This window comes from Eriocheir sinensis, unplaced genomic scaffold (assembly GCF_024679095.1).
Source record: "Eriocheir sinensis breed Jianghai 21 unplaced genomic scaffold, ASM2467909v1 Scaffold282, whole genome shotgun sequence".
In the NCBI taxonomy this organism is placed as follows: Eukaryota; Metazoa; Arthropoda; class Malacostraca; order Decapoda; family Varunidae; genus Eriocheir; species Eriocheir sinensis.
The window spans coordinates 361816-380911 of record NW_026111590.1 but is presented as its reverse complement, the minus strand read 5'-3'; the positions used below and the strand labels follow the sequence as shown (position 1 = coordinate 380911).

General features: G+C 47.4%; 2 protein-coding genes across 2 annotated transcripts; both read right to left on the bottom strand.

Annotated features, from left to right (window-relative positions):
* Nucleotides 1–1064: 1064 nt before the first annotated feature.
* On the bottom strand, nt 1065–17212 carry LOC126991444 (glutamate receptor-like). Its single transcript, XM_050850206.1, has 2 exons — nt 16935–17212; nt 1065–2977 (listed from the first exon to the last, which is right to left on the bottom strand). The coding sequence occupies exon 2, from the start codon at nt 2868–2870 to the stop codon at nt 1791–1793; it is 1080 nt and encodes a 359-aa protein (XP_050706163.1). The 5' UTR covers nt 2871–2977; nt 16935–17212; the 3' UTR covers nt 1065–1790.
* LOC126991443 (uncharacterized) lies at nt 14954–16945 on the bottom strand. Its single transcript, XM_050850205.1, has one exon. It carries the CDS (start codon nt 16825–16827, stop codon nt 15748–15750), a length of 1080 nt encoding a protein of 359 aa, XP_050706162.1. The 5' UTR covers nt 16828–16945; the 3' UTR covers nt 14954–15747.
* Nucleotides 17213–19096: the final 1884 nt, after the last annotated feature.

Here is a 19096-nt window from a genome sequence, read left to right as displayed (position 1 = left end):
AGAGGGTCACTACAGGTGTGAGTGACGCAAGCATATTAAATGGCTATGGTGTGTGGTAACGAATCGTCGAGACGTGTTGAAAGAAAATGGTCACGCGACTCCTGTTGACAAGTTATTCCAACGAGGTTCTTTGGTTCGCTTCATTGAAAAGAGACACATTGGTAATACCGATTATATACAAATAGATGCCGATAAAAAAAAACCTGTATAAATAAATGCATATACATAGATAGATACATACATTGAGAGTGCGGAAAAGTGTGATCGGTATATATTACAAAACCTTATTAACCGAACTGAACCGAAATTACGAAATCTCAGTCTTTTGATATTCTGCGTCTACTCGAGGCGTTTTATTTATTTTAACAAGGAGTGAAATTAATGCCTTGGTGGAAATACATAAAGTAGTCTATTAGTGTACTGATAGCTGGAAAAATGTTGCTTAATGAGCTGTATATATTTCCCGCATGTACACGAAAGGTTGATGATATATGAACGTCGGTTAGTTTGAAAGATTAATAGGCACTCCCTTTGTGATGAAGGTGTGGTCGCTTCATCGTTCAGTGTGTGTGTGTGTATGTGTGTGTGTGTGGTGGGTGTGGGTGGGTGTGTGGGTGTACAAGGCCACCCTGGGCACATACAGTTGTGCAAGGATCGATACCCGCCTTCTCTGGTGCTACTTTCCCGAGGAATATCGCACGTGTCTCGTTTTTTGCCACAGCACGAGGCATTGACGGGCCGCGGACCCTGCGCTCCGAAGATCGCCCCCCCCCCACCCACCCCACCTCTCTCTCTCTCTCTACACACACACATACACACACACACACACACACACACACACACACACACACACATTCATACGCACGCACTATTTTTGTGTGGTTTCTCAGCGATGAGTCACGCAGTGAAGAGCTGAACGACGAATTGCAGGTGTTTTTTTTGCTGCATGAAGGAAATTTCGACTGTTGAGATCCAGAGGTTCAGATAAAATACTAAGTTATACAAGGACGTGTGACTCGCCAGTTAGTTTCGTCAAAATTGTTTCCATTTGCTTTTATCCATATAATGTCCCTTCATCGTTTTTAATGTTGTTGAACATAATATTTAAGATAATGAATTCTCAAAATTACAAGCACTGAGCCAGTCTCCACTTACCCCCAGCGCTCTCCTCATCAGAATTCTGCTGTATGGGATGGTGTCCACGAAGGTGTGGGAACCGCCTACGGCCGCTTCCAGGCACCGCTCCGGACATGAGGGCATAAGGTCCATCTTCTGCCTGAGGCTGACGTACAGCGGATCTTCGCTCGTCTTCAGTGTCACCCCAATCACGTTGTTCGAGTCGGAAACAGCCAGTCTAGGGGTGCAGGAGGTTTAGTCTTGGAGATGAGCTGCTAGGGGGCATAACAGAGGGAGAGTAGCATTGGTTGAACATGCACCACTGTGTACACCAATGCGGAAGAGTCACCTGAAGCTGCTGTCGACGAGCTGGTCCAGTGAGCCGAGGCGCCGATGGAAGGCAGGATTGGTAAAGGTGGCCACCAGGCCGCCGGTGTAAGCGGCGGTGATGACCAAGCAACAGGACAACCACACGGCCAAGAACACCCGCTGCCACAGTGCCCTCGGCAGGGTGGGGGCACTCTGGCACACCAAGGCGCGGTACAACTCCAGCCACAACTCTGCCACCCCGCACGTTGTTTCCCCGTGCCCACGGCAGCCATGCTCACCCTCCTGCAAAGATGACTAGAAATAAAATTTGGAAAAGCATTTCCAATACCCGAGGTTAGTTGACATCACCTGAAGGTCCCTACCTTTATTTTGGCGAGCAGTATGACGGTCACGAGGCATGCTAACACAGCGGCCCACACGGCTGGCTGCAGCGGCCGCCACAGGCTCGTCCAGAGTGGCAGCGGCGCCGGACGACGTAGGAAAGCACCGAACCCGAACACTTGCAGGGAGGAGGAAAAGTCAAAGTCTCTGCCACGTTCGTAGGTGAGGAAAAGTTGGTTTATTGTAAAATTTTTCTCTCCCCTTTCCACCATTCCCATAAGACCGTTCCAAGAGCCGTTGGACAGGGCGCCCCAATTGCAGTCCGTGGAAACAGTCGTTGCTGTATAGGTAAAGTTCAGTTTCACCGACAGGACTTTCAGTAACTCTGCAAACACTCCTTCTCCATTTTGAGGATTCAGTTCATTTTGGTATAAAAATGGTTCGTCTTGCATCCAAGAAGCAATGTGAAAAGTGTATCCCTCGAAGGATGGGAACCGGTCCGGGAAGAGCGCCTCCCAGCTGGCGAAGGCCTCGCGCCGCCACGGGCCGACGAGCCGCACGCCGCCGGGAGAGAAGGGCAGCACAGTGTACACCCCGAGGGCGTCGGGGCGTAGGTCCTCCTGGGCCATGAGGTGCCCGATGAGCGCCACATTCTCCACGCCGCTGAACGCCTCGTGCCGCAGAAGGTCGGTGCCGGGAGACAGACCCAGGCTGAAGAGCAGCAAGTTGTGAGGCTTCCAGTTTAGCCACAGCTCCTGCAGCAGCTCGGGCCGTGGCGTGAGCCACAGCACCACGTGCAGTACCTTGGAGGAAATGAAGAAGTCCCCAGGGGGCGCCGCCAGCCGCCGGCTGTAGTTAAAGTCATGGGTAAGGGTGAGGTGCGGCGTGCGGCGCACCGCCTCCACGCCCACGACCGCCCGCCGTTCGTCTGCCGAAAGGGAGGCGTCCAGGTGCAGCGCCAGCGGCCTCCCGCGGACGGGGCCAGACAGCACCTCGCTCAGCACCTTCAGCTGCCCCTTGCTGGCGGCTAAAGTGTTGACCGCAAGGAGGAGGAAGCCCAATCTTAAGTGCAAAGCCAAGGTTGCTTCTGCTGCTGCCACCATGGTCAGTGCAAAGTAGGCAGAGGTGGTAACGTCAGTGGTCGTGAAGGAAAGGTTGACGTTCTTGCCGCGCCCAGCACAAAGCAAGACTGACGCTCGCCACTCCTTACCTCGGGGCGGTTATGTCACGTCGTGTATAAGAGAGGCTTTCCTCATGGGCGGCAACCAGCCAGTGTTTCTTTTGTTATTCACGTGCTGTACTGATTAATACTAGGTGATTACGTGTGCGTCGTAAAGGTATATGAGCTTCTATTCTTCAATAACAGATTCATGTGTTGCCCATTAACACTTCGACACGTATGACCCTTGTCTTGCCTGCAACACACACACACACACACACACACACACATTGCAACCGCGTTGTACTTTGACACTGACTCTTGTAGGAATAGTTTGCAGGAGGAGGACGAGGAGGACGGTGACTTTATATGACCAGGATCTCAGTTATGTCTCCGTGGAGGTCAGACCATAAGGCTGGAGGAGGAGGAGGAGGAGGAGGAGGAGGAAGGAAGGAAGGAAGGAAGGAAGGAAGGAAAGACAGCCACCCCACACCCACCACAAACTAATATCGCTCCCAAGTTAGCCTCGCGTGACACCCGACTTGGCTATCACTTCCCCGCCCCGCTGCCCTCCGCCCTACACGCCTCGCCCTGCTCCCGCCGCCGCCTATTTGCATACTTATGAGATTTTGAAAGTTTTAAGAGTAATTTTGGAAAGAATAGTTTCATTATAAAGTTAGTCTTCCTGTGTGTTCGTTAAGGTGGAGTTTTAAGCAAGGGGGAGAGCGATTCTTATTACAGGTGATGGGCGGAGAATTTTACCCCTTTTCCTTTCTTTTTTTACAATGTTCCACTTTTACGGCCTTGTTCCTTAACTATGTAACTTGAGCCTCTCTCGGATATATACTAATACACTTTTGCAGCGGCGCATGAACCTACTTAAAAATCGTATTCCTATATTTAACATAAAGCTCAGTTAACCGGTAGAAAATGCAGCTGTTTCATGTTGAACCCGTGATGTCGAGCAGCAGAGTCACTGAGAGAAAATAAATACCTAAAATTGTACTGTTTCTTCTCGATTTTCCCTGAATAAATTCGTAATTAATCACTTGCTACAGCGTTCCAGGGAAGCAAAAAACTAAATGACGCCATCCGAGAGCGTAAGTCAATCCTTTAGAACGAGTTTTACGATGAGAGACGAAAAAAAGGGATGACACTGTAATGAATGTTTCCCCGACACTAATTCATGATCTTTTTCCTGAGAGGCGCAAGGACGAGGAGGAGGAGAAGAAGGGGAAGGAAAAGGAAGAGGAGGAGGAGGAGGAATAAGAAAGGAATTGGAAAGTGAACGACAAAAGATGAGGAGGATGAGTGGAAGTAGGAGGAAGAGGAAAAAGACGAATGGATAGGAAAACAGAAAGAGGAGGAGAAGGAGGAAGAGGAGGAGGAAGAGGAGGAGGAGGAGGACGGTGGATAATCACAATAGAAAAGACAGACCGAGTGATAGAGACAATGTGAAAACAGGGAAAGAAATAGGGAAAATTAGAGAGAGAGAGAGAGAGAGAGAGAGAGAGAGAGAGAGAGAGAGAGAGAGAGAGAGAGAGAGAGATCTTGTTCAGGATGAGTGAGAAAATGAATTACACGACGATAGTAACGCAACTCTGCTCAACTTTTTTCATCCCCCATTCTCTCTCTCTCTCTCTCTCTCTCTCTCTCTCTCCACTCAACTCATGTCAACTTAATTATGCTGAAACTTCTAATTATTCGCCTGATTTACGCTTCTTCTTATTATTTTTCTTCTTATTTTTCTTCTTTTTCATTTGCTTTTTCTCTTCTATTTCTTAATCTTTTATTTCATATTATTCTTATTCTTCTTATCATTATTATTATTTATATTCTGCTTCCTTGTTCATGTTCTCCGTCTTCTCCTTCCTCTATCCCACCCACGCCCTTATCGTATCAACAACAGCAACAACAACAACAACGACATAATGCCAGTGACAAAAAAACAACAACTGAGAAAACAGAAACAGCAAAATCATTTATTTTATTTTTTATGCCTTATTTTATTTGTTTTCTTTTATCCAGGAAACAGGTCGTCGACTTTCCTAATTTTCTTGTTGATTTCTTTACGTTTGGACTTTAATTTTATGCTTTCTTTTTGATGGATTCCTTTTTTTTTTTTTTGGCCTCTCGTTTTCTCTAATTTCTCATTTTATTGATTTTTTTTGTGTGTATCGCAGCAACATATCTGCCAGTCTAATGCTACATAGGATGAACAATATAACTACACACTATATGCTGTACAATAATTAATAAAAATCTACTCTAATGAAGGAACAAAAATGTCTGCTTCATCCGGTTGCGTTGCGGTGAAAGGCATCTATTTTTCAGGTGGGCGGAGTGACCTAGTGAATCATGAAGGATTACTGAGGGTAGCGGACAGAAACACTTCCTTTAAATCAGTCAAAGTAAGTGCAGCTAATGTGTCGGAATGGGCGTAGTCATGTTCAGGAATATAATAACTCACTACATGGTGTTTAAATAACTCTTAATGTCGAGAGTAAACTTTGCCACACCTTCCTCACATTCCTTCCTTGGTCTTGTTGTTTCTTTCATTATTCTTCCTCCTCCTCCTCCTGAATTTCATCATTGTAACTTTCCTCTGTTCATCTTTATATTTCTACTACTACTACTACTACTACTACTACTACTACTACCACCTGCCTGCTTCTCTCCTCCTTCTCTGCGTTGCTCGCTCGTTTTATTTGTTTGTTGGATCGTCCGGAAGGGTGTGGTTTCCTGTGATGACTTGGGATGATTTGTCATTTGCTGATTCTACCGTCAGCTCAGCACAGTTCCCACGGCGACTAAGCACGCCGTAAGCACACCATAAGCGCAACCTAGCACCTACGTGTTGTTAAACATCTTGTGGCGCTCCACTGCCATGGTGTTGTGACACACACAGTCACACTTTCACATGCACATTATAATATATACATTACAACCTCTGCCTAACCAAAATAAAGTACTGCAGGACATGATGTGCACAGCAGTGACAATGAGAGTCTTTGGAGCTAATGGCTTTTATCCATTTAAAAAGAATTGTTAATATCATCTGCTCTGCTCAGGGTGATGGAAATGCTTTAGAACGAATATAACATACTAACAACAGGTTAAACCAAGATTGCTTGTAGCATTTTTTGCATGTCTGCTGCACATAGGGGGGGGGGTCACAAATATCCGTCTTTTTGCTGCAGTGAAGCACAGAATACTTTCATTACCTTTATAAGTAACTATTTTTTTCACAAATAATTTACAGAAATAAGAATAAGATATGTGTAATATAGCTGGGTGATAATATTATATACTGCAACACGTCAGCTGCAGGTCGTTAAGGGAGGTAGCCGGCCTCATTGCGACAGGACGCGTACTGGTCTTTGCCTGTGGGTCACCGGTCGGCGTATGGGGAGCGTCTTGGCTTTCATTCCCTCTGCTACGCTCCCTCACTCTCTCCTCCCTTCTCCATCTCTCTCCCTCTCCAGATTCTTCTTAGCCATTGCACTGCGGCCCACCTGCTTCATTCTCCCTTTTCATTTGTATCACTCCTCGTTCGCCTTCTACTCCTGCCACGCATCCACACTTCTTCACTCCCCATTTCTCTGCCTACTTCCATAAATATTTTTTTCCCCGTCCCGTTCCCATTAAACCAGTACCAGTCTTTACCGTGTTTTTTTTGTGCCCCAGCCTCTGGGCTCCCTCCTTAGTCTACGGACCGCGTGTGTGGCTTTCCTTAAGAAGCGGGTCTCGAGCTGTTCTGGGTTTCACTAACCCGTGCCAAGCACGCCGCCTGCCTGCCCGGTGTTGGTAGATTGGGGGGATGGCGTAACAATAATAATGATAAACCGTATATGATTTTACTGTGTACACAAATATGAAGAATGTTTGGGTTATAGTTACGTAAGGTTTAGGGTATCTTAAAACATAACAGCAAAGTATAAAAAAACAACGAAGAAATAGCTTACTTTATTAGATAGAAAGCTACTGAAAGAACATACACGAAGTTACTGATTTCTCAAATAAAGAGACTGTTTGGGTCACTGTTGGGTTAGGTTAAGTTCAGGGACTCTTCAAACATAGCAGACAGCTAATTATACTATAGATTGACAAAAAAGGGGTCATTTTGTTTGTTTGTCCGTGTTTTTTTTTTTTTACGTTGAGCCAATAGCACCGGTAAGCTTTCATAATCGGACCTCTTGGTAGGCCCCACCCCTTTAGTGGCACAGGCAAGTGTTATATAGTGGTGCCATCCTTGCTTGACTCTTGCTCTTCCTCGCAGCTCCAATTGATCCCCTTTAGAGAGTTTTGCTGCAGTCAAGGTTAAAATGTGGTCATCAGGACCTTATGGAGTGCCTCCTATTGTCCTTAAAAGCTGTGCTTCTGTGCTGACACCCTGCCTGGTCAAACTCTTTCGTCTCTGCCTATCAACATCTATCTTTCCTTCCTGCTGGAAGTATGCCTATGTACAGCCTGTGCCTAAGAAGGGTGACCGTTCCAATCCTTCAAACTACCGCCCTATAGCTTTACTTTCCTGTCTATCTAAAGCTTTTGATCAATCCTTAACCGGAATATTCAAAAGCACCTTTCCACTTCTAACCTTCTATCTGATCGCCAGTATGGATTCCGAAGGGGCGTTCTACTGGCGATCTTCTTGCTCTCTTAACTGACTCTTGGTCATCCTCTCTTAGCCGTTTCGGTGAAACTTTCTCTGTTGCGCTAGACATATCGAAAGCCTTCGATAGAGTCTGGCACCAGTCTTTGCTTTCTAAACTTCCCTCTTTCGGATTCTATCCCTCTCTCTGTTCCTTTCTCTCCAGTTTCCTTTCCGGCCGTTCTATCTCTGCGGTGGTAGACGGTCACTGCTCTTCCCCTAAACCTGTCAACAGAGGCGTTCCACAGGGCTCTGTCCTATCACCCACTCTCTCCCTGTTATTCATCAATGATCTTCTTTCCATAACAAACTGTCCTGTCCACTCATACGCCGACGACTCCACTCTGCATTATTCAACTTCTTTCAATAGAAGACCATGACAACAGGAAGTACACGACTCCAGACTGGAGGCTGCAGAACGCTTAACCTCAGACCTTGCTATCATTTCCGACTGGGGCAGAAGGAACCTTGTGTCCTTCAATGCCTCAAAAATTCAATTTCTCCACCTATCAACTCGACACAATCTTCCAAATACCTATCCCCTATTCTTCGACAACACTCAGCTGTCACCGTCTTCAACACTAAACATCCTCGGTCTATCCTTGACTCAAAATCTCAACTGGAAACTTCATATCTCCTCTCTCGCTAAATCAGCTTCCTCGAGGTTGGGCGTTCTGTATCGTCTCCGCCAGTTCTTCTCCCCCGCGCAGTTGATATCCATATACAGGGGCCTTGTCCGCCCTCGTATGGAGTATGCATCTCACGTGTGGGGAGGTTCCACTCACACAGCTCTTCTGGACAGAGTGGAGGCTAAGGCTCTTCGTCTCATCAGCTCTCCTCCTCCTACTGATAGTCTTCTACCTCTTAAATTCCGCCGCTATGTTGCCTCTCTTTCTATCTTCTATCGATATTTCCACGCTGACTGCTCTTTTGAACTTGCTAACTGCATGCCTCCCCCCCTCCCGCGGCCCCGTTGCACACGACTTTCTACTCATGCTCATCCCTATACTGTCCAAACCCCTTATGCAAGAGTTAACCACCATCTTCACTCTTTCATCCCTCACGCTGGTAAACTCTGGAACAATCTTCCTTCATCTGTATTTCCTCCTGCCTACGACTTGAACTCTTTCAAAAGGAGGGTATCAGGACACCTCTCCTCCCGAAATTGACCTTTCTTTCGGCCACCTCTGTTGATTCTTTTTTGGGAGCAGCGAGTAGCGGTCTTTTTTATTATTGTTTTCTTTTTTTGTGTGCCCTTGAGCTGTCTCCTTTGTTGTAAAAAAAAAAAAGGGGGGGGGGGGCCAGCATGTGGGTAGTTTTAGGTCACTCGGCGATGACTGAAAATTGCCAGCTCATAGAGATGGGGGGGCCTTGGATCCGGATCCTTCAGGACACTCTGATTACTTACCCATTGTGTGTGGGTGTGGGTGTGGGTGTGTGGGTGTGAGTGGGTGTGCGTGTGTGTGTGGGTGTGGGTGTGGGTGGGTGTGGGGGGGTGTGTGTGTGTGTGTGTGTGTGTGTGTGTGTGTGTGTGTGTGTGTTTGTGTGAGTCAATGAGTGAGTGAGTCAGTGAGTGAGTGAGTGAGTGAGTGAGTGAACGTGTGTGTGTGTGTGTGTGTGTGTGTGTGTGTGTGTGTTGTGTGTGTGTGTATTCAAAATGCCTTTGAATAGCGATCAGCGGAGTTGTTATCCGCTACATTGTCGGTGTATGATAACCTCCAGCAGCAGAACTGCCCCGCCGGCCAACCAGGCTAGGCTCAGGATGTAGAAGACGCCCTGCAGGTGCTGGAGAGTGAGGGGCGTGGCGGCGCCGTCCCTCGCAGGGCCCGGCCGCTCAGTGGCTCCGCTTTCATTGTAGCCCGAAGTTAACTCTGCAGTTTTTACCTGCAATGCAGCAATTTATTCCAAGAACATTAGAGAGGTCACTCTCTAATGAGATGTTCAGTGTAAATTGGAGAAACAATCTCTTATTGAATTTGTTTCATGTCTATTTTCGCATTGTTTATTGTGCAAAAGTATATATCATTACTAGGCGTTGCATATGTGTGTGTGTGTGTGTGTGTGTGTGTGTGTGTGTGTGTGTGTGTGTGTGTGTGTGTGTGTGTGTGTGTGTGTGTGTGTGTGTGTGTGTTGCGTGCGTGTGTGCGTGCGCAGACACCCACCTCCTCCCAGTACTGTAGGAATCCGGCGTCTTGGAGATGTTGGATGTTTTCGTCAAACTTGCGTTTCCACGGCGTCCTCTTCGGGAAGAACCACGCGACGGGGCTGGCCAGGAGGGGCTGGCCCACCATGTACCATCCGCGGCCCTGCAACACCAGCAACTCCAGTGACAATGCCATCACCACATCATCAATAATGGACCAAAAAGGAACATATCGTCACCACCGTGGCATCAGAAACAATTCAACATCATGCTATAAGCAACTTCGTACAAGGAATAATTAAAGCAATTTAATTCGCATTTTTGTGTGCAGGAGTAAAGCTTTGTCTGCCGAATTATGTGTTTTAAGTGCTCCGTTTAGCAAGAGATCAACAGCGGAGATATTGACAATTCATTTTGTTTTGAAAAGTGTTCAGACCTAATGAAAAATGTGATAAAGTCAGCTCCATGATGGCGATGGAGGCAAAAAGTAGTTTTTAGACTGAGTAGAGTGAGTGTAGTGAGTGGAGAGACGGCTCAAAGTTCCAGTTAGATGTAATAATGAATTGTGAGCAAGAAGGCAGATGATAAATAATTTCTTCCAGTATCATCCTGTGTACGTGTGCATACAGACTAACATCACCAACACCAGCGGCCCAAGACTAGCCACGTGCCGTCATGAACACCACCCATCAACCCGGACTCTAGATTCTCTCTTTAAAAGAGAGGCTCAGAGATGAGCTTCGGGGGGCAGCATGAGCCAAACAAGATGGCGCCACTATAAGGTTAGTGTTAGACATTCATGATTTTGACTTCCAGCGCCTCCCGGCGTCAGGTCACACGCCGACAGTTTTGGAAATTTCAAAACAATCGGCTCCCTCCCCGACATCTGTCACCCGTCGGCAGTAAACCACGACCGGAGAATGTCCATCTCAACAACGTCGTCTCGACGTCAGTAATAGTCGGCATTTAAAGGGATCTATTTACGATGGTCGTAGCGTACGTCTGGCAGCGCGACATTTTCTAACGTCTGGAGTCAAGATCGTGAATGTTTGACACGAGCTATATAAACATTTGGCTGCGCCATAACGGGCTGGGGTCGACCATCAGGCCCCATTAAGAAAGCCTACCGTCGCCATAGGCCGAAACGTAAAAAATAAATTATATCACCCCTACCCCTAAAATGATACCACAGCACCACTAACACCGCTATCACAATATATCATTAATAGCACCACAACACTACAGCTAAGAACACCATCATCATCATCACTCCATTAACAACATCAAGGCATCACTCCACCATCACTGGTGAGTACGTCATGAGCACGACGATTTGCAGTTAGAGGTTGTGATTGGTACTAATGACTCGTTATAATGGCTGGTGGGAAATATTTTGACCGTTTTTACTTATTATATTCTGGCGATGACTGGAAGAAAAGAGTTTGGATTGCTACCAATGACTTCGTGAGGGCGACGGCTGGTGGTGAGAGGTATTGGCTTTTAGTAATGGTTTCATGACGGTGGTGGTTGGAGTTGAAAGCAGGTGAGTGTTGATGATTGGTGTGGTGTTGACTGAAGCCGGGCATGGTGGACATTAACGGAGGGTGGGTGTGAGTGACGTAATCATATTAAATGGTTATGGTGTGTGGTGACGAATCGTCGAGACGTGTTGAAAGAAAATGGTCACGCGACTCCTGTTGACAAGTTATTCCAACGAGGTTCTTTGGTTCGCTTCATTGAAAAGAGACACATTGGTAATACCGATTATATACAAATAGATGCCGATAAAAAAAACTGTATAAATAAATGCATATACATAGATAGATACATACATTGAGAGTGCGGAAAAGTGTGATCGGTATATATTACAAAACCTTATTAACCGAAGTGAACCGAAATTACGAAATCTCAGTCTTTTGATATTCTGCGTCTACTCGAGGTGTTTTATTTATTTTAACAAGGAGTGAAATTAATGGCTTGGTGGAAATAGATAAAGTAGTCCATTAGTGTACTGATAGCTGGAAAAATGTTGGTTAATGAGTTGTATATGTTTCCCGCATGTACACGAAAGGTTGATGGACGACGTCACGCTAATATAATTATGAACATCGGTTAGTGTAAGATATTAATAGGCACTGTTAGGCACTCCAGATATGATGGAGGTAAGGTCGCTTCATCGTTTAGGGTATGTGTGTGTGTGTGTGTGTGTGTGTGTAATAATAATAAGAATAAGAATAAATGGCTTATTCACTTGTTGGCACCCATAAGGCCGAAAATACACAAAATACAATACAATGAGTTTCGTGTGATGAGTAATGGGTGAAGTGGTGAAGGGTGGTATGTGTGTGTGTGTGTGTGTGTGTGTGTTGGAGTGGAGAGGTCATGTGGTCATGGAGGTGTTAATGGCCCTCGCAAGTGTCGGTATCGCGCTAAGTCGGTACCTGTCCGTCCGAGCTCTGACCGGGACTAGAATATTGTGGTGTCTTGTGGGTCTTGTGGGGGGAGGGAGGGCGGGTGGGAGTAGGTCTCTATGGCGGGGGTTGTGGAGGAGGGACTTGCCGAACTTGCTTAGGCTTATGTGGTATCGGTCCTGAAGGGTGGGCAGATTTAGCTGGGTGAGTGCGTTCTCGTAATTGGTGTAGGAACTGTCCAGAATCTGTCTGCAAGCCCGCTTCTGCATTCTCTCCAGTTGGCGTTGCTGGGTCTTGTTGATGGAGGATGCCCAAGCAGGATAGACGTAGAGGAGTTTGGGGAGGATGAAGGTGGTGTACAGGTCCTTGAGCGTCCTTTTGGGGGCTCCAAGTGCTTTCCGCCTCACCATGAAAAGTTTATAGGAAGCCACTATGATGATGGTGGTGAGGTGCTTGCCCTAGCTCAGCTTGCAGTCCAGAGTTACTGCAAATAGTTTGGTGGATTCAACCACCTGCAGCTGGTGAGGGCCAATCTTCAGGGCTCTCGGTGGGATGGCAGTGGTGGAGGTGTGGAAATGCATCATCACCCGTCTTGTTGGTGTTGATGGTGACGTGGTTGTCTTGTGTCCAGCTCTGCAGACGGTCCAGAATGTGTTGTAGGGGCGTGTAGTCAGGGGCTGTGTTGTTGATGGAGATGCCCACTGTAGAATCATCCACGTACTTCCAGCGATGAGGGGCGTCTAACAGTGCATTTTTAATCAAAATAAGGAAACAAAGAGGCCCCATGCGCGTCCCTTGTGGCACCCCAGCAGAGAGGGGCTGGAGGGTGGAGGTGCAGCCCTGATGACGCACGGCTTGGTGCAGGCGCGTCAGGAAATCAGCCAGCCAGGATGTCAGGTGGGAGGGAAGGCCGATGTTTATGGCCTTGGTGATGACAGTGGTGTGGTCAACCAGGTCGAAGGCTTTCCGAAAGTCAATAAAGGCGAGGGCAGAGGAAGTTTTTTTTCTGGTGTCCAGGCTTTTAAGAATGAAATCAAGGAAACTAATGAGGCAATGAGTTGTGGAGGAGGCTCTAACGTTGCCGAACTGCCTCTGATCAATTTTGTAATGAATAGTATCATATGCCCAGCTAAATACAAAGTCTTCATAAAGCAGGCTCGGGATTGGAGTGATAGCAATGGGTCTTAATTCATTAAGTGAGGTGGGGTTGGTGACTTTGGAGATGGGAATGACGAATGAGGTTTTCCAATCTGTGGGGCATTTATGATGGAGGCAAGGGGGGTAGCAAGTTCATAGGAAAACTCCTGATAAAGTTTTATTGGCAAATCTAGAGGTGTGGTAGACCTTTTGAGTTTGAGGGATCTGAGCTTTTCGGCAACTTGAAACTCTTCCACGGCGGGAGGATTTGACGAGGAAGGTAGGTAGGCGGGGAGGGAGGCAAGGTCTAGGGGAGGAAGGCTTTGACAGATGGATGAGAAGTGAGAGTTAATCAGTTCAGCTATCTCAAGGGGGGTGAAGGAGGAGGGGAGAACAGGGAAAGCCGACGATGGGTTACCCAGGCCACACAAATTGCGTATCTTGGAGAACAACTTGCTGGTGTTGGCGCCCTCCAGGTGCTGTAGTTCTTGGGGGTAGTACTCCTTCGCCACTGCGATTTCCCTGATGACTGTGTTGCGAAGGGCCCTGTATCTTGCTCGGTCCGTGTGGAAGGCGCGGTTCCTTTGCTGCATTAAGGCCTTAATCCTTGAGGTCATCCAAGGCAGATCGGCTTGGTGGGTGTGTGGGTGTGTGGCCTCTCGTAGGCCTTGGTCTTGGTGGGGAAGAATTGGTGATAGGCCTGAGTGATGGTGGCGAGGTAGTTGTTCCACTTCTCCGTGACGTCATGAAGGTTAGGACCTCGACCCAAGGATAACCCACCAACCACTGCCCAAGCTGCCTGATCTTAGAGTCAGGTGTCGGGCGGGTGGTCCTCTTGACCATTTCGCACCTCTATGAGATGGTAGGAGAGGGCGTCCATAGGACCGAGGTGTGATTGCTTCGGCCCAAGGGGGGGAGGGGCTGAGGGGGGGAGTACCAGTCCGTCAAGTCAGTTTGAATAAAGTCCAGCGTGTTTCTTTCGCGCGTGGGAAAATTAACAATTTGCGTGAGGCACAGGTGGCTCGTAACGTCGGCAATGTATAGTTCGTTGAAGTCCCCACACAACACGAACCAGGGTACCTAACACGTAATATATACAGCCGTGTGTGCGTCTGTGTGCGTGTGTGTGTGTGTGTGTGTGTACAAGGCCGCCCTGGGCACATACAGTTACGCAAGGATCGACACCCGCCTCGTCTCGTGTTACTTTCCCCGAGGTATATCACACGTGTCTCGTTTTTTTGCCTGAGCGCAAGGCATTGACGGGCCGCGGACCACCACTCAACGGCACCGCGGCGCAAACGAACCCTTTGCTCCGAAGGTCCGCTCCCCCCTCTCTCTCTCTCTCTTTTATTTTTCTCTCTCTCTCTCTCTCTCTCTCTCTCTCTCTCTCTCTCTCTCTCTCTCTTTTTACACACACACACACACACACACACACACACACACACACACACACACACACACACACACACACACATTCATACACACTCTTTTTGTGTGGTTTCTCAGCGATGAGTCACGCAGTGAAGAGATGAACGACGAATTGCAGGTGTGTTTTTTTGCTGCATGAAGGAAATTTCGACTGTTGAGATTCAGAGGCTCAGATAAAATACTATGTTATACAAGGACGTGTGACTCGCCAGTTAGTTTCGTCAAAATTGTTTCCATTTGCTTTAATCCATATAATGTCCCTTCATCGTTGTTAATGTTGTTGAACATAATATTTAAGATAATGAATTCTCAAAATTACAAGCACTGAGCCAGTCTCCACTTACCCCCAGCGCTCTCCCCATCAGAATTATACTGGTTGGGATGCTGTCCACGAAGGCGTGAGAACCGCCCACGGCCGCTTCCAGGCACCGCTCCGGACATGAGGGCATAAGGTCCATCTTCTGCCTGAGGCTGACGTACAGCGGATGTTTGCTCGTCTTCAGTGTCACCGAAATCACGTTGTTCGAGTCGGGAACAGCCAGTCTAGGGGTGCAGGAGGTTTAATCTTGGAGATGAGCTGAGATGAGATGAGAGAGAGCAACATTGGTTGAAAATATTTTTTCGTTGAAAGTTGAAAGTGGCCTTTAAACAACGTCGGTGAACTATGAAGGATAGACTCTGCTTGAGAACCATGCACCACTGTGTACACCAATGCGGAAGAGTCACCTGAAACTGCTGTCGACGAACTGGTCCAGTGAGCCGAGGCGCCGATGGAAGGCAGGATTGGTAAAGGTGGCCACCAGGCTGCCGGTGTAAACGGCGGTGATGACCAAGCAACAGAACAACCACACGGCCAAGAACACCCGCTGCCACAGTGCCCTCGGCAGGGTGGGGGCACTCTGGCACACCAAGGCGCGGTACAACTCCAGCCACAACTCTGCCACCCCGCACGTTGTTTCCCCGTGCCCACGGCAGCCATGCTCACCCTCCTGCAAAGATGACTAGAAATAAAATTTGGAAAAGCATTTCCAATACCCGAGGTTAGTTGACATCACCTGAAGGTCCCTACCTTTATTTTGGCGAGCAGTATGACGGTCACGAGGCATGCTAACACAGCGGCCCACACGGCTGGCTGCAGCGGCCGCCACAGGCTCGTCCAGAATGGCAGTGGTGCCGGACGACGTAGGGAAGCACCGAACCCGATCACTTGCAGGGAGGAGGAAAAGTCAAAGTCTCTGCCACGTTCGTAGGTGAGGAAAAGTTGGTTTATTGTAAAATTTTTCTCTCCCCTTTCCACCATTCCCATAAGACCGTTCCAAGAGCCGTTAGACAGGGCGCCCCAATTGCAGTCCGTGGAAACAGTCGTTGCTGTATAGGTAAAGTTCAGTTTCACCGACAGGACTTTCAGTAACTCTGCAAACACTCCTTCTCCATTTTGAGGATTCAGTTCATTTTGGTATAAAAATGGTGTGTCTTTCATCCAAGAAGCAATGTGAAAAGTGTATCCCTCGAAGGACGGGAACCGGTCCGGGAAGAGCGCCTCCCAGCTAGCGAAGGCCTCGCGCCGCCACGGGCCGAGGAGCCGCACGCCGCCGGGAGAGAAGGGCAGTACAGTGTACACCCCGAGGGCGTCGGGGCGTGGGTCCGCCTGGGCCGTGAGGTGCCCGATGAGCGCCACATTCTCCACGCCGCTGAGCGCCTCGTGCCGCAGCAGGTCGGTGCCGGGAGACGGACCCAGGCTGAAGAGCAGCAAGTTGTGAGGCTTCCAGTTTAGCCACAGCTCCTGCAGCAGCTCGGGCCGTGGCGTGAGCCACAGCACCACGTGCAGTACCGTGGAGGAGGTGAAGAAGTCCCCAGTGGGCGCCGCCGGCCGCCGGCTGCAGTTAAAGTCATGGGTAAGGGTGAGGTGCGGCGTGCGGCGCACCGCCTCCACGCCCACGACCGCCCGTCGTTCGTCTGCCGAAAGGGAGGCGTCCAGGTGCAGCGCCAGCGGCCTCCCGCGGACGGGGCCAGACAGCACCTCGCTCAGCACCTTCAGCTGCCCCTTGCTGGCGGCTAAAGTGCTGACCGCAAGGAGGAGGAAGCCCAATCTTAAGTGCAAAGCCAAGGCTGCTTCTGCTGCTGCCACCATGGTCAGTGCAAAGTAAGCAGAGGTGGTAACGTCAGTGGTCGTGAAGGAAAGGTTGACGTTCTTGCCGCGCCCAGCACAAAGCAAGACTGACGCTCGCCACTCCTTACCTCGGGGCGGTTATGTCACGTCGTGTATAGGGGAGGCTTTCCTCATGGGCGGCAACCAGCCAGTGTTTCTTTTGTTATTCACGTACTGTACTGATTAATACAAAGTGATTACATTTGCGTCATAAAGGTATATGAACATCTATTTTTCAATAACAGATTCATGTGATGCCCATTAACACTGGAGGATTCCATTGCACTAATGAATTCCAGATTAAAGATTTATGTGACACGTTCGACACGCATGACCCTTGTCTCGCCTGCATCACACACACACACACACACACACACACACACACACACACACACATTGCAACCACGTTGTAGTTTGACACTGACTCATGTAGGGATACAGTTTGCAGGAGGAGGACGGTGACTTTATATGACCAGGATATCAATTATGTCTCCGTGAAAGTCAGACCATAAGGCTGGAGGAGGAGGAAGGAAGAAAAGACTGCCACCTCACACCCACCAACACACACATGGGGAGCAGGTGGGACACAGGGGGCAACACACACGGTGGGGGGCAAGAGGAACGCAGGAGTCTCTCTCTCTCTCTCTCTCTCTCTCTCTCTCTCTCTCTCTCTCTCTCTCTCTCTCTCCACTCAACTCATGTCAACTTAATTATGCTCAAACTTCTAATTATTCGCCTGATTTACGCTTCTTCTTTTTCTTCTTCTTGTTCTTCTTCTTCTTTTTCTTCATCTTCTTCTCTTCTTTTTTTCTTCTATTTCTTCTTTTTTTTTCTTCTTCTTTTTATTATTATTATTATTATTATTATTATTATTATTATTATTATTATTATTATTATTATTATTATTATTATTATAACTATTATATATTATTATTATTACCTCCGCCAACGAAGTTGGAGGAGGTTATATTTTCGGTCCGGTCAGTATGTTTATTTATTTGTTTGTTTGTTTTTTCATTGTCTCTTGTGCACAATTTTCCGGGTATCTCAACCAATTTTTCAGGGAAACTTCGAGTCCATCCAGAATAGAACCCATTAATTTTTTTATGTCAAAGATCAAAAGTTAAGGTCAAGGTCGCACAAAACGTCAGATTGGCCATAACTTTGGTTCTCGTCAACGTAGAGGTTTCAAACTTGGTTCATATTTTAGCTCATGGAGGACGCACCTTGCATGGCCATGAACTTCACCTTTGACCTTGACTTCGAAAAGTTTGCCCAAGGTCAAAGTTTCCCAACAAAATAGAATTTCATCAAATTTCGAAACAAATGCTTCCATTTGATGTACCTTGCATGGCCTTGACCTTGACCTTTGACCTTGACCTCGAAACGTTCGCCCAATGTCAAAGATTCCAAAAAAAATAGAATTTCATTAAATTTCGAAAAAAATGCTTCCATATGATGCATAGGATCCCAGTTGATGCCCATAACAATTTCCTAGACGATCTTTGGCGGAGGTGTGCACTCTCCGAGTGATATGCGTCTAGTTATTTATATTCTGCTTTCTTGTTCATGTTCTCCGTCTTCTCTTTCCTTTCACCCACGCAGTCCCTTATCGTATCAACAACAACAACAACGACATAATGCCAGTGACAAAAAACAACAGCTGAGAAAACAGAAACAGCAAAAACTTCATCATTCCCTTGAGCTGATCACTACAACAACAAGAAAAAAGAAGCATTTTTTTATGCCAGGAAACAGGTCGTCGACTTTCCTAATTTTCTTGTTGATTTCTTTACGTTTGGACTTTAATTTTATGCTTTCTTTTTGATAGATTCTTTTTTTGTGTGTGTGGGGGGGGGGGCCTCCTTCTCGTTTTCTCTAATTTCTCATTTTATTGATTTTTTTTTATGTATATCGCAGCAACATATCTGCCAATCTAATGCTACATAGGATGAACAATATAACTACACACTATATGCTGTACAATAATGAATAAAAATCTACCCTAATGAAGGAACAAAAATGTCTGCTTCATCCGGTTGCGTTGCGGTGAAAGGCATCTATTTTTCAGGTGGGCGGAGTGACCTAGTGAATCATGAAGGATTAGTGAGGGTAGCGGACAGAAACACTTCCTTTAAATCAGTCAAAGTAAGTGCAGCTAATGTGTCGGAATGGGCGTAGTCATGTTCAGGAATATAATAACTCACTACATGGTGTTTAAATAACTCTTAATGTCGAGAGTAAACTTTGC

Bases quoted from the DNA above. Each gene is read 5' to 3' on its own strand.
- LOC126991444 (XM_050850206.1), bottom strand. From the start codon at position 2,870: ATGGTGGCAGCAGCAGAAGCAACCTTGGCTTTGCACTTAAGATTGGGC.
- LOC126991443 (XM_050850205.1), bottom strand. From the start codon at position 16,827: ATGGTGGCAGCAGCAGAAGCAGCCTTGGCTTTGCACTTAAGATTGGGC.